Raw genomic sequence first — 16,623 nt, forward strand, 5'->3', positions numbered from 1 at the left:
AAACCTCACTTGTTTATGATGTATTACCTTTTTTATATATTGTTGGATTACCTTTGCTAACCTTTTATTTTCCTTTTTAATTTTTGTATCTATTAAACGTTCATGAAGGATATTAGTTCACAGTTTTATTCTTTTGTAAAGTCTGATTTTGGTTTCAGAGCAAAATGCTGACCCATAAGATGATCTGGGAGGCATTCTCTACTCTTCAATTTTCTAGAAGAGTCTGTGTTGAACTGGCATTATTTTTTCCTTAAATGTTTGGTAGAATTCATCCATGATATCATCTGGCTTGGACTGTTCTTTGTGGGAATAGATAGAGGACTATTCAGATGATTTCTAATTGAGCTATGATAGTTTGTGCCTTTCAAAGACACTGTCCATTTCCATTTCATCTAAACTGCAGGTTTTTTTGGTATAAAGTTGTTCCTTGGCTACTGAATATTCTTGTCATCCTTTTAATATCTGTAGATTCTGTCATAATGTCCCCCCATTCATTCCAAATACTGGTACCTTGCATCTTCTTTTTATTTTTCCTGATAATCTGGTTTATCAATTTTATTGATTTTCTTAAAGAATGAGATTTTGGTTTCATTGATCTTTCTCGTATTATTCTTTCTATTTCACGGATTTCCACCGTGATCTTTATTGTTTCCTTCCTCTGCTTACTCTGGCTTTAATTTGATCACCTTTTTCTAGTTTCTTAAGGTGGAAGTTGAGGATTTTGTTCTGTGAGTTCAACTTTTTTAGATTCTACATATAACTGAGATTCTAAATACAAATATTCGTTTTTCTGTGCCTGGCTCATTTCACTTAGCATAATATCCTCCAGGTTCATCTGTGTTGTAATAAATGACAGGATTTCTTTTTTATGGCTGAATAATACTCCACTGTATTTATAAACCATGACTCTTTATCCATTCACCGGTTGACAGACATTAGATGTGGAACTTTGTCAGCATAACAGAATTTTTAAATTGGAACTAATATCTTGGAGGTCATCCCTTCTAGAGCCTCATTTTATACTTGGGGAACTACAACCATAGATGAGATCATGGTCATATACCAGGGCCAGACTGCAAACACAAGTTTTTGTTTTGTTTTCTACCTCCATTCAGTACTCTGTCCATTACTTAAAGAGGCAGTGACCTTTGGAAATTAAAACATAAAGAACACTCATCTGTCAACAATTTTCTGCTCTGAGTGCATGATTAGGTTTCTATTTTATATGGATAAAAAAAAGCAGATTTCTTTGTTATGTAAATATTACAGAAATAGAAATTATTTATATATATGTTTACTTTCATATATCTAACAATAAAATTTTAAAGCATGTGGAAACCAACTCTTTTGGAAATGACTAGAACTTTCTCTTAAATCAGGTCAAATTCCCAATTTCTAAAATATGGAAGAATAACATATAGAACATCAACTTCACTTCTAAACAAATTACACAATCTAGGAAATGTAGAGATAGAAGCATCAATTAACAAGTATCAGTTGTGAATTGCCAAAATAAAAAACACAGTCCCTACTACTTAATCTTGCTTCCTAAATTAAATTCATTAAAGTATATGAACAAAATTATTAACTGCTAATTTTTTCAATCAGTAATCTTTCAAGGAACTAACAAAATAAATTGGAAGAAATGCTGCATACTCTATATACCTATTGAAGATTCATAACCTACTTTAACATACTAAAAGCTCTCACAGGATGTAAAATAAGGAAGTAAAGAAATCTCGACTTAACACTATGTTTAGAAGCTTCTAAAAAGGATTCTGATAACAATAGCACTTATTAATATTACACAGAACAAAGATTTCCAGATAACATTCTGGGTTATTGTTATGCAACTTTACTCTCATTTTGGGAGAAATGGTAAAAGAACTCATGTCTTTTGCAAAAGGATTCCTTTTACTGCCATAAAACTTGAAGGGAAAGCTTAGACAAGTTGTTATAATTGAGAGGTCTGGTGATTCATTCATGAAAAACAATTCACACCTATGGCTTTCCTCAGCTTTGCAGCAATTGAGGGCTAAGCACTACAAAGTAGAACACCAAACATCACCACTGTGTATACCAGCATCAACTTAAATGAATTTCTGGGACTCATTCACAAAAGACATAACTAGGCTTACAGAATTACGAGAGGTTAACAGAAAAATTTGGTTTACTCTTTTTCTTTTGGGCAGATCACCATTTTATCATTTTCAACTGTGAAACTAGAACTGCATTTCTATCTACATAAGCAAACATAGTACCTGTAAAGTTTCTCTGCATACATAGGCTATTTGCAATTCTGATAATGGTCCTGTAACTAGAAAGAAGAAAAGAGACCACATCGTTATACATTTGAATACAACAGATTAAAAACATTTTAAAAATGAGAAACAATTATAAAACTTCTGTATAAATCATTGGGTGACTTCTCCTCATGAGCATATATTATTCTTATAATCAGGAAACCAAAAAAAAGTAAAGTTGAAAATTTTTAAATGTACTTTAAAAATGGAAGATTTAAAACTACAATGAGATATCACCTCACACCAGTCAGAATGGCCATCATTAGAAAGAAACGAAATTGAGTTATTTGTAGTGATGTGGATGGACCTAGAAACTGTCATACATAGAGAAGTAAGTCAGAAAGAGAAAAACAAATATTGTATGCTAACACATATATATGGAATAAAAAAAAATGGTTCTGAAGAACCTAGGGGCAGGACAGGAATTAAGAGGCAGAGGTAGAGAATGGACTCGAGGACACAGGGAGGGGGAAGGGTATGCTGGGATGAAGTGAGAGAGTGGCATGGACATAGATACACTACCAAAAGTAAAACAGATAGCTAGTGGGAAGCAGCCCCATAGCACAGGGAGGTCAGCTCGGTGCTTTGTGACCACCTAGAGGGGTGGGATAGGGAGGGTGGTGAGTCCTCTGCGGGCTGAGCAATTGAGGGCTGTAAGAACCATGAACTTTTTAAAAAAATATATATTCTTTTCCATTATGGTTTATCCCAGGAGATATGGGGATATATGTATACATATAGCTGATTCACTTTGTTATACAGCAGAATCTAACACAACATTGTAAAGCAATTATACTCCAGTAAAGATGTTAAAAAAAAAATGGAAGATTTGTTCCGTAACAACTTTGGACAGTGAAAATATTAAGCACCATAATGTGCAAAGCACAGTACTGGACATCACAGGATGTTCTATACAAAGCAATGGACATGTTCTCAATCCAGAACAATTTTTTAAACAATAAAGCCCCCAAATGAGAAAAACATATATAATTAATTACAGTTACATATACAAGTTAGAGGACCATGAAGGGATCGACTGTTGAAATATACTAAAAGGCATCATATACTTTTTTTAAAAGTCCTGATATTATTTCCTTAGCATAATTCTTTACCATATCTATCGAAACAAGGAGCTTGATCCAATACCTTACCTAAGTATCCAAAAAGCAATTAGGTCACTTCTGACAACCAAATCTCTCCCTATGAAATATAAAATCCTTCTGCAAGTACCCAACTAGGGGCTTTGGAAATATGCCTTCCAATATCATGAAAGAATATTTGAAATAGAGGGTGGTATTTGCTGACAGTGAAATCAAAATCAGATACACTTACATGTAATCTTTACTTAAGAAAATATTTTACTACATATTTTAATCACTGGTTCTCTATACCTACTCAGGAACATAAAATTTTGATTCACAGTAACTTGATAAAATAAGAGTAAAAGAAGGGAAACCACTTTATTAACAGTTATTATAGGTGTAGTTATTCTGGATTACTATGCTATCTAGTATATTATTTACAGGGATGAATACTTTTTAGATTCAATTTAATTCAATAAATAGCAGGTTTAATAATGGAAAGCAGAAATTTCATAAAGAAATAAAATTAATGTCTCAAAACAATTCTTTCAATTTAAAAGGGTAAATAGTAAAAAAATAGAAAATGCCCACTGCATAGTTTTATTAATCCATATCCTTGAGTTCTCATTCTGTGAAAGTGTGGATAAAAATTATAAATATTGATATTAGATAAAAATTCTTCATATAAAAGATCATAATTCTTCATAAAATCATAGAAAATAATTTTATTTTTTAATATTTATTTATTTAGGCTGCACCAGGTCTCAGTTGTGGCACATGTTATCTTTAGTTGCAGCATGCGAGATCTTTTGTTTGTTTGTTTTAGTTGCGGCATGTGGACTTCTTAGTTGCGGCTGTGGGCTTCTTAGTCTCAGCATGCAAGCGGGATCTAGTTCCACAGCCAGGGATCGAACCCGGGCCCCCTGCATTGGGAGCACGGAGTCTTACTCACTGCACTACCAGGGAAGTCCCATAGAGAAGAATTTTAAACCAAGTGGCACAGAGCTGTTTTCTACCAATAATTTTAAAAAATCAACAACAGGGGTAAAATAAAAGAGAATAGTCATTCTAATATAGTATTATAAGGGAAAGTTCAATTCAGAAAGTTGTCTAAATTAACATAATGCTAAACAAAATACTCCAAATTCTTAAAATTATATATTTTTAATACAAAAATATTATAGCAACAACTAAATTGTTTTCCTAGTTAGCAGCTTAAGTTATTATTAAGATAGACATGTAATTTGCTTTATGTGAGAGTCACCCTTTGCATTTCAATTCTAATTTACAAGGAAGTTTAGGCAGTTTTGTCTGTAGATAAAATACTTCCCTAGAGACTACATAACACTTCCTAGAGACTACGTCTGAAAAGTAAAATCTGGATTGTTCAGGTACTCTCTGATTTCTCAGTTCAAGTTCCAGCAATTTAACTGAATAACCAACAAAATATAAAATATAGGTTTCTTTTACGCAATACTCCAGGAGCATGACAGAAGAACAGTAAATCTACCTGTTAGTATCCCTTGTTAACTAGAAATGTCAAATAACAGTCATTAAAGTCAATGTTTTAAAATGTGGAGTCAAATTAACAGTACCATGGTAAATATCTTGAAGTGATCCGCCACCACAGTATTCCATACAAATCCATAGTTTTTCCCGACTAACATGAAAGAGAAAGAAAATTATATTAGTTAGTAATTCTCAACAACTGACATATTTTGAAGGCTGTCACTCTTCAGCACACAAAGGTTTAGGATACACTGCAGGTTTAGGATACATTGCAGGTTTAGGATAGATTGCAACAGGAAATTGCCCTGGAGGTCTTTCAGGATACAGAAAAGCATATTAATTTCAGCTTTGTTCCAACCTTAAATGGTGTAGAATGTGATCAGTTTTATAAGCTAAAACACTTACTTGTAATCATTCATAGTATTTCATTAAGGTTGCCAGATAAGGTATATAAATGCATAAATGAAACTGTCATTATTAATATAAAAGAGTAGACAATAAGAAGACATGAGAAATTTTAGAACTTCAGACAAATAATTTTAAAAATTTATATACAAAACAGCACTTACATGAAAGGGAGGGGGTGTGTGAGCAAAGAAATATGAAATACAAAGACAGAGTAGATGCTTTTGTGTTTTTTACCTGAGATAGCTCCCAAAGTAGGCAACAATGTTGCAATGCTTACATTCTTTAACCATAAATATCTCTTGTTGAATCAAAGAAAAATCATCGCCTGAAAAACAAAATGATAATAACTTGGTCACCATGTTACATTTTGTATCTCTATCTATAAGAAGAAGGAAAACTTTACAATAAGTATCAGAGATGAGGAATTAGATATTCTTAATACTTTAATGGGAATGTATACTGGTACATTCTTTCTATAAATCCAGAAGCCTTAAAATGTATAAAATTCTAGAACTCATAATTTCACTTCAAAATTTATTTTCTTGAGATATGCAGAGATGATATTCTCTATAGTGTTACTTAATAATGAAAGCATGGTAAAATAACTTATGGTAGTCATAGATATTACAACACAGTTAAAATGTTTTGATATGAAAACATGTTCATGATATATTAAGTGAAAAAGGCATATTATATATATATTATATAAGTACATATGTATACAGAAAAAAATGTCTCAAAAACATACACAGTGTTTATGTCTGGGTAGTAAAATTTAAAGTAACTTTGCTTTCTTCTTTTTTGAGTTGTATTTTCCAATATGCCTACCAAAATCCTATTTGGGTTGTTTAACTAGAAAAAGCTATATTAAAATAAAATATTCGTTATTTATGGGAATTTTATGGTTAATATGGGAATACTGCCTAGAATGACACTGTCACCACCAACTTCATTTTGCATAGAAACAGTGTTTTACTCCAGTAAAAGGAGTTTAGAAGTTGATAAAATGATTGCATTTGTATTATGTAAATGCAATATAATGAAGAAGAGCTCGAGGTCTGGGTTAGACATACCTGGATTCAACTGCCGATTCAGCCATTCACTGGCAATGTAACCTTGGGCAAGCTAACTCTTCTGAATCACAGCTGAATCCATTAAAGTATCATCTGAATTCATTCCACCTGTTTGGCTTCCTTATCTACCACTTTCCAGAAACATTCCCTACATTTTGGTAATACCAGTTGCTGGCCATTTTTTTAATAGATTCTCATGCCCCTAAGCTTCTGTTTATGCAAGTCCCTCAGTTGGGAACACTGTGAGAAAGAGTATGTAGTGCATTTAATACAATATTTGACACAGAATAAATACAACAGCAATATTATTATATGTTGGAGGCAAGAAAGACACAAACAAAAGTGTTTCGTGTTAGGACATCACGATATTTTTTATTAGATAGTGTTTTGTAATGGTCTTTTGCAAAACAACATCACGTTTAAAACCAGTGGTGTCCAGATAAGCTCTAGCTCTAACTTAAAGTCATCTTAGAATAACATACAAGGCCAAGAAGGAAAAACTTAGAAATTAGGCCTTAGATAAACAAATAAAATTCTCACACAAATCAGAGATATTTTCCCCTTATATTACAACTTTCAATTCAGAGCCAAAACAAAGCTTTAAATATTTTTCTATGCCATAAAATACCTTTTAAAAAAAAACCAGTCATTACTGATGTGGTTTATACATATATTTAATTTATTTATAATCATTATGGTACTCTTTTCAACAGTCCCTTCAAGTTAACATTAATTGATAATTCAGTTAAATAATTTAGTGTTACCAATTTTAAAGAACTAGATAAATCAAATAAGGGTACAATTTTCTAACAATAAAAATCTGAGTAAAAATCTTTAAAGAAAATTTAGCTTTTATTTGTAAAAATGGGAAAACCTGTATTACACGAATGGTTACATATACCTTAAACATAAGTGCACAGTGGCAACATTTTACTGTTAGAAATTTATTTCAGCAAGCACCAAACAAGAGTTCCTAAAAAGTGAGGAAGAAAATAATTTCTTAATAATCTGCCAATAGGGTCTTCCCTGGTGGCGCAGTGGTTAAGAATCCACCTGCCAATGCAGGGGACAGGGGTTCGAGCCCTGGTCTGGGAAGATCCCACTTGCCATGGAGCAACTAAGCCTGTGTGCCACAACTACTGAGCCTGCGCTCTAGAGCCCGCAAGCCACAACTACTGAGCCCTCATGCCACAAATACTGAGCCCACACGCGTAGAGCCCGCACTCACAACAAAAGAAGCCACCACAATGAGAAGCCCGCGCACCGCAATGAAGAGTAGCCCCCACTCACCACAACTAGAGAAAGCCCGCGTGCAGCAACGAAGACCCAATGCAGCCAAAAATAAATAAATAAATAAATAAATTTTTTTTAAAAAAACAAAAAAACAACCTGTGCCCCCTGCAATGGAAGCGCATAGTCCTAACCTCTGGACTGCCAGGGAATTCCCTACCTAATCACTTTTAAATGTGCACAGAAGTCTTATATCTGAGCTGTGCTGAACAATTCTTCAGTTAAGTCTAAGATTTAGAATATATTTTCTCACAGGAATAAATTCACAAATGGTGCCTAACTTCTTAATGATGTCTAAATTCTTAAACTGACCTGTAAAAAGTCAATAATATGGCTGAATTAAAACTACAAGTAGGGCTTCCCTGGTGGCGCAGTGGTTGAGAGTCCGCCTGCCGATACAGGGGACACGGGTTCATGCCCCGGTCCGGGAAGATCCCACATGCCGCAGAACGGCTGGGCCCGTGAGCCGTGGCCGCTGAGCCTGCATGTCCGGAGCCTGTGCTCCACAACAGGAGAGACCACAACAGTGAGAGGCCCGCGTACTGCGCAAAAAAAAAAAAAAAAAAAAACCGAGTAACAGACACTAATTCTTCAGGAAAATCAGCTGAGTTCCACACCACAACTGTGCTCCCAGTAGTAGCTGTGTGAGGTTTCTGCCAGGAAAGACAGGGTATTGGTGAAACTGAGCGACAGCTTTTTATGACTGTAGCTAGAAGCTAGAATTCACAAGAACAGGTCATTAATAACTCAGATGTTTGGGGACTGTGCCTTCTTTAATATACGTAACTTAGTGAATAAACTTCAGTTTTGAGTATGTTATTCAAATATCTATTTCACAGTATTGTCTTAAGCTTCAATGCAAAGTGGGCAGAATCTTCTATGAACCGAAATTGTACCATGAAGCAGTTTTACATAAAGATAATATTTTGTAGTCCATCCTGAAAGTCAAGTAAGCTAAGTACAGTTATTTATCACAGATATAGCTATTCTTCGATGGCTTACATCAGCCTCATCAAAATTACTTGAAATTTGGATTTATTTCATTCTTCTGATTGGGTGATACCAGATCACTGTTACCTTTCACTGAGATACAGCATAAAATCCACTAAGTTCAGAGGCCTCAGACCTGTAGGTTCCAGCTGTTGTTCATGCATAAATGGGTTTTGAGAAGCTATTTTCTCAAAAAAGAGAAGTTTCATCTTCATACTCCAGCAGTCAACGAGAGTAGTTGAGGAACAGAGCCCCATATCTGCAGTTTGACTATGTACCTGTTATTTTCACCTGAATGCCTTGCTAGCACCTTGAATTTAATACGCCTGAGGGTTCCACATCTTCTCTCAGACACCAATTTTCTCTTTGGACTTTCCTACTTGTGCTAATGGCACTTTTTTCTAAAGGACTAACCACTGCCAGCCTGACCACAGCCCTCCTAAGAGAATCCACCTCCATGCAGCAGGACCTACTGTGTGTGCCTTGTGGTTTTCTACTTGCTGAATGCACTGAGGTGGGACAAGTGATGTTAAAAAATGGGATGAGTCAATCACATTTGGTGTCTTGAAAACCTGAAGCATGGAAAACTGAGTCAGTTGTTAGTTACAGGAGAATCACATTAAAAGTAGAATATTAGAATAAGAGTCCACGAACGACTGTGGCTAAGGTTCCTAGAAATATCCTACTAAAAACCTGGCTGATGAATATGTCCTTATATAGGAAGGGAAAAATCCACCAGAGACAGAATGTGTGGGTGTTTTTGCCCTTCTTCTCTGATAAGGGCAGTTGTGTGTTAGGGAACTCAACCTGAGAGTCCTAGGAAAAAAACAAGTGTCTCCCTTCAGCCAGAAAGGTGATCCATAGGGAAGAAAGAGACACAGTAGCTCTGTGTTTGAGATGGTATAGTGGAACCAGTCCAGATTTTCAGTGCTTTTAAGACTGGCTTGAGCTCTGAGAGGTAGCTGTAAAAAAGAACTGAAAAGTGCAGTATTAGAGAGTTCTATATGGTTTGTTTGTTTGTCTGTTTAGTATATTTGGCTGTGCCGGGTCTTAGCTGCGGCACGCAGGATCTTCGTCACCACATTCGGGATTCTTAGTTGCAGCATTCGGGATCCAGTTCCCTGACCAGCGATCTTACCTGGGCCCCCTGCGTTGGGAGCACAGAGTCTTAACCACTGGACCGGCAGGGAAGTCCCTCTAGATGGTACTGACACAGGGATTTATGTTTTAAATTTTTTTGAAAAAACCACTGTATTAGGGTTTAAGTTTGGCACATTCAGTGATCCCAGCCTTCACCACAGTGTTTCAAGGCTAACACTCAGAGACAGATTTGCTAATAATAAGGGTAACAAGCACTACAAGATTCTGAAGACCAAGTTTTAAAGGTGGACAAACTCTACCGCTGTCCCTTGTTCCTAAGCCATCTCCTGTCTAGCAGCACAAGGCAACCCTCAAGTACAATTTTTAACTGAATAGGAAGCCCATTCCGCAAAACATGCTACTCTATAAGATACGGCCTTAGTATCTGGGGTCACTCTTGAGTCTGGTCTTTGCTTTCAATCTCTTAGCTCTGGATACAATTAGCCAATGCCAACGTTTACTTAGCTACCAGTTGCTTCTGCTACAATCAGTCCACCAAAATAGCGTTAAGTTAGACTCTACTAATGCCACACTTAAGACATTTATAAAAACATAATAAGGAAAAAGTAGAAGTCTTGGAAGGTAAGATTGGAACTGTAGGGCCTTTTGATACTATTGGCAAGTTGACATAAAGGGCTTAAGTGTTCACACTCTGGGAATGAACTGAAGTAAGCTGGTTGCACCCCCCGTGTATAATAAGGGTCCTCTGGATTACACTTGGATTCAATATCCTCTTAAGGCTTTTGGTAATCAAATGGGTCTTAAAAAATAGTACTTGGGAAATGACTAAAAGCAATATGCCTCTCAGATTTTAACAACAACAACAAAAAGGGTCCTAGGTATTAAAAATCTGTGGCAAAATGAAAGGCAGCCATATGATTCATCACATCCCTCCCTGAAACAATATGGTAGTAGATCATGAATTTAATACTGAGGTTAATTAATTAAACCAATATCTATAACTACATAAATAGCTGCTGACCTAGATCAATTTAAAGGGCTTAAAGAATGAGCCACAGTGTGGATGAGTCACTTAGTGCTTCAAACAACAGGGCAGTTCGCAGCAAGAAAAGGACAATCCTAATTTCTGGAATGCCTGGCCCAAGACATAAAGGGAAACGGCATCATTATGAAGCCTAAACCAAAATCAGAAAGTGATCTCTGGAGTTGCTGCATCATAACCCCAGATGACTTTTCAACTACAACCAATTAAAAAAAAAAAAGAAAAGGATCTTGGCAACTGGAAAGCGAGTATCTGGGAGGAGGCTGAATAACTCCCAGGACCCTGGCAAAGTACTTACTACTATGTCCTCCTTTCCAGCAAAAGAGGAACAACTACCTTACTGAGATGTGGCCTATGATTAGAACGCCAACACAGCATGGACTAAAAAATAAACAAAATCAGAGCAAGGAAGAGATTCAATCCAGAAAGAATTGATGATTTCTATGGAATATAGTCAAAGGTAGAGTAGACTTTCTGAACATCCATTTTATGGTTGTTAGCCCAAGAAGAACCAAACATAACAACTGATACCAATGTCATATTCCGGATCTCTGAACTTGGCTATAAGTCTTTGAAAGGAATCCTTTGGACTGCACCAACTAATTTCTAGTACTAGTATTCTCCAACAGACATTTCTAAGCAGTCCATAAAAATAATAAAAAATTATCCTGAGATAACGAAGAATCTTGGAATTTCAAAATCAACTTTCAAAAAGTATTTGACAAATAACCCCACTCTCATACACACCTTCAAAAGCAGGCTAAGAAAAGAGGATGGATGGGTGTTTCATAGTAAAGGAAATATAAATGCCAATAAACTTATAAAGGATGCTTATTCTCAAATTAAAGAAATGCAAATCAAAGCTATTTTCTAATCCCATCAGTTTTGCAGAAGTTTTACAATTCCCAGTAGTATATATTTTGGAGACAGTATTGAGAAACATATTTTCTAATCTGCTTGTGAAAATGAAAAACTGATCATGCTTTTTGGAAGCCATTTGGCACTATTAATCAAACTTCATATACCCAACAATACATACAAAGATGTTCACTGCAACACTGATTCCAACAGCAAAAAAATGTGGAAATCACCTAAATGTACATCGATAAGGGATTAAATGAATGTTACCTCTGTACAACAAAATACTCTGCAGCTATTAACAAGAACAAATAACAGCAATATATGTTAACATGGAAAAATGTTCAAACACTTGTGAAGTGAGTGGACAAAAAAAGAAGTCTGGAGAACAATATATAGAAAACGTCTGGAAGGAAATGGAAAAAAATAGTAGTTACTTCTGTGAAAAGGAATAAAGACTTGCAGCCAGGAGAACTTATTTTCCACTTCAAACCATTCTGTGTTGGTTTGATTTAAAAAACAAAAACACCACAAACAGTACTTTAACAAAACATACTACTCTACTCTGAAAATTTTTCTGTCAACTAGGTCATTTAAATATTTTTTCTTTTTCTAGTAATTACTGAAATACATGGTTAACTATCTACCTCTTATTTTGTGATTTCTATTGGTTCCATATTCTATACTTCTATACCTGTCTTACCTTCTTTTAGATTGAGTTTTTTGTTGTTTGGTTTGTTTTGGTCTTTTTTTTCCCTCCACAACCAGTTTGGAATTGACACCCTCTATCTCTATCCTTCAGAAGTTACCCTAGAAATTTTAATGCACATACTTTCCTTGGCAAAGGTTACGCATAATTCATATCTTTATTCTCCTCTCAAATAATACAATAACCTTAGAATGCATTAACTCTACTACTCCTTCCCAACTCACCTGCTATTGTTGGTCAGAATTTTACTTGTTTTCTAGAACCTCACAAAACATCATCTTCATTTTCATTATTATTTTATATAGGTATATCTTCCTTTTTGAAGATTTACCCATATACTGGGTTGGCCAAAAGGTTCATTCGGTTTCTTCGATAAGATGGCTCTAGTAGCACTCAGTTGTCTCTAACTTCATTCAAAACAATATCGTTAGACTGTATGTGACAGCTGTTGTATCAGTGTGCATTTACAAAAAGACATCAAAATTGGTGAATTTTTGTGTAGCCATTTTAATACTGAAGTTGGAAGAAAAAAAGCAACGTTTCGGCATATCATGCTTTATTATTTCAAGAATGGTAAAAACACAACCAAAGCACACAAAAAAGGTTTGTGCAGTATATGGAGAAAGTGCTGTGACTGAATGAACATGTCAAAAGTGGTTTGTGGGGGAGACCTTCAAGACGGCAGAGGAGTAAGATGTGGAGATCACCTTCCTCCCCACAAATACATCAGAAATACATCTATATGTGGAACAACTCGTACAGAACACCTACTGAACGCTGGCAGAAGACCTCAGACCTCCCAAAAGACAAGAAACTCCCCAGGTACCTTGGCAGGGCACAAGAAAAAAGAAAAAACATAGACAAAACAATAGGGATGGGACCTGCACCTCTGGGAGGGAGCTGTGAAAGAGGAAAAGTTTCCACACACTAGGAAGCCCCTTTATTTGCGGAGACAGGGGGTGGCTGGGGGGGAAGCTTCAGAGCCATGGAGAAGATCGCAGCAACGGGGGTGCAGAGGGCAAAGCGGAGAGATTCCCACACAGAGGATTGGTGCCGACCAGCACTCACCAGCCTGAAAGGCTTGTCTGCTCACCCCCCGGGGGTGGGGGGCGAGGGCTGGGAGCTGAGGCTCTGGCTTCGGAGGTCAGATCCCAGGGAGAGGACTGGGGTTGGCTGCGTGAACACAGCCTGAAGGAGGCTAGTGCGCCACAGCTAGCCAGGAGGGAGTCTGGGAAAATATCTGGACCTGCCTAAGAGGCAAGAAACCATCGTTTCGGGGTGTGCGAGGAGTGGGGATTCAGAGCACCAGAGACGGGCGCGAGCCACGGCTATCAGTGTGGACACCAGAGACGGGCATGAAACGCTAAGGCTGCTGCTGCAGCCACCAAGAAGCCTCTGTGCAAGCACAGGTCACTATCCACGCCTCCCCTCCTGGGAGCCTGGGCAGCCCGCCACTGCCAGGGTCCTATGATAAAGGGACAACTTCCCCAGGAGAACACACGGTGCCCCTCAGGCTGGTGCAACGTCATGCTGGCCTCTGCCACCGTAGGCTCGCCCCGCATTCCGTATCACTCCCTCCCCATGGCCTGAGTGAGCCAGAGCCCCCTAATGAGCTGCTACTTTAACCTGTCCTGTCTGAGCAAAGAACAGACGCCCTCAGGCGACCTACACTCAGAGGCAGGGCCAAATCCAAAGCTGAACCCCAGGAGTTGTGCAAACAAAGAAGAGAAAGGGAAATCTCTCCCAGCAGACTCAGGAGCAGCGGATTAAATCTCCACAATCAACTTGATGTACCGTGCATCTGTGGAATACCTGAATAGACAACGAATCACCCCAAAAGCGAGGTGGTGGACTTTGGGAGCAACGATATATATATATATTTTTTTCCTTTTTCTCTTTTGCTGTGTGGCTGACAGGGTCTAGGTGCTACGGCTGGGTGTCAGGCCTGTGCCTCAGAGGTGGGAGAGTCGAGTTCAGGACACTGGTCCACCAGAGACCTCCAAGCTCTACATAATATCAAAAGGAGAAAGCTCTCCCAGAGATCTCCATCTCAACACTAAGACCCAGCTCCACTCAATGACCAGCAAGCTACGGTGCTGGACACCCTATGCCAAACAACTAGCAAGACAGGAACACAACACAACCCATTAGCAGAGAGGCTGCCTAAAATCATAATAAGGTCACAGACACCCCAAAACACACCACCGGATGCGGACCGGCCCACCAGAAAAACAAGATGCAACCTCATCCACCAGAACACAGGCACTAGTCCCCTCCACCAGGAAGCCTACACAACCCACTGAACCAACCTTAGCCACTGGGGCAGACAGCAAAAACAACAGGAACTACGAACCTGAAGCCTGCAATAAATGAAATTTAAAATTCTTAGAAGGAATCAATAGCAGAATAACTGAGGCAGAAGAACGGATAAGTGACCTGGAAAATAAAACAGTGGAAGTAACTACTGCAGAGAAGAATAAACAAAAAAGAATGAAAAGAATTGAGGACCGTCTCAGAGACCTCTGGGACAACATTAAATACACCAACATTCGAATTATAGGGGTCCCAGAAGAAGAAGAGAAAAAGAAAGGGACTGACAAAATATTTGAAGACATTAGAGTTGAAAAATTCCCTAATATGGGAAAAGAAATTGTTAAGTCCAGGAAGCACAGAGAGTCCCATACAGGATAAACCCAAGGAGTAACACGCCAAGACACATATTAATCAAACTACCAAAAATTAAATACAAAGAAAAATATTAAAAGCAGCAAGGGAAAACCAACAAATAACATACAAGGGAATCCCCATAAGTTTAACGGCTGATCGTTCAGCAGAAACTCTGCAACTCAGAAGGGAGTGGCAGGACATATTTAAAATGATGAAAGGGAAAAACCTAAAACCAAGATTACTCTACCCAGCAAGGATCTCATTCAGATTTGATGGAGAAATTAAAACCTTTACAGACAAGCAAAAGCTGAGAGAGTTCAGCACCACCAAACCAGCTTTACAACAAATGCTAAAGGAACTTCTCTAGGCAGGAAACACAAGAGAAGGAAAAGACCTACAATAACAAACCCAAAACAATTTAAAAAATGGTAATAGGAACATAAATATCGATAATTATCTTAAATGTAAATGGACTAAATGCTCCAACCAAAAGACATAAAGTGGCTGAATGGATACAAAAACATTGCCTGTATATATGCTGTCTACAAAAGACCCACTTCAGACGCAGGGACACATACAGACTGAAAGTGAAGGGATGGAAAAAGATATTCCATGCAAATGGAAATCAAAAGAAAGCTGGAGTAGCAATTCTCATATCACACAAAATAGACTTTAACATAAAGACTATTTCAACAGACAAAGAACGACACTACATAATGATCAAGGGATCAATCCAAGAAGAACATGTAACAATTGTAAATATTTATGCACCCAACATAGGAGCACCTCAATATATAAGGCAAATGCTAACAGCCATAAAAGGGGAAATCAACAGTAACACAATCATCATAGGGGGCTTTAACACCCCACTTTCAACAATGGACAGATTATCCAAAATGAAAATAAATGCAGAAAAACAAGCTTTAAATGATATATTAAACAAGATGGACTTAATTGATATTTATAGAACATTCCATCCAAAAACAACAGAATAAACTTTCTTCCCAAGTGCTCATGGAAGATTCTCCAGGATAGATCATATTTTGGGTCACAAATCAAGCCCTGGTAAATTTTAAAAAATTGAAATCATATCAAGTATCTTTACGGACCACAATGCTTTGAGACTAGATATCAATTACAGGAAAATAACTATACAAAATACAAACACATGGAGGCTAAACAATACGCTACTGAATATCCAAGAGATCACTGAAGAAATCAAACAGGAAATCAAAAAATACCTAGAAACAAATGATGACCCAAAACCTATGGAATGCAGCAACAGCAGTTCTAAGAGGGAAGTTAATAGCAATACAATCTTACCTCAAGAAACAAGAAATGTCTCAAATAAACAACCTAACCATACACCTAAAGCAATTAGAGAAAGAAGAACAAAAAAACCCCAAGTCAGCAGAAGGTAATCATAAAGATCAGATCAGAAATAAATGAAAAAGAAATGAAGGAAACAATAGCAAAGATCAATAAAACTAAAAGCTCATTATTTGAGAAGATAAACAAAATTGATAAACCATTAGCCAGACTCATCAAAAAAAAAGGGAGAAGACTCAAATCAACAGAATTAGAAATGAAA

General features: G+C 37.0%; 1 protein-coding gene across 4 annotated transcripts in view; it reads right to left on the reverse strand.

Moving 5' to 3' along the window:
- The window catches only part of MAP4K5 (mitogen-activated protein kinase kinase kinase kinase 5), a 163,794-nt gene that overhangs the window by 80,281 nt on the left and 66,890 nt on the right, over positions 1-16,623 (reverse strand). For all 4 annotated transcript variants that reach the window (XM_055088413.1, XM_055088414.1, XM_055088412.1 and 1 more), the window contains exons 4-6: positions 5,537-5,627; positions 4,981-5,045; positions 2,262-2,317 (exon numbers count right to left, since the gene is read on the reverse strand). In XM_055088413.1, coding sequence (XP_054944388.1) covers positions 2,262-2,317; positions 4,981-5,045; positions 5,537-5,627 — 212 coding nt within the window. The remainder of the gene's footprint in view (positions 1-2,261; positions 2,318-4,980; positions 5,046-5,536; positions 5,628-16,623) is intronic.

The sequence above is a fragment of the Physeter macrocephalus genome, chromosome 11 (assembly GCF_002837175.3).
Source record: "Physeter macrocephalus isolate SW-GA chromosome 11, ASM283717v5, whole genome shotgun sequence".
Lineage (NCBI taxonomy): Eukaryota > Metazoa > Chordata > Mammalia > Artiodactyla > Physeteridae > Physeter > Physeter macrocephalus.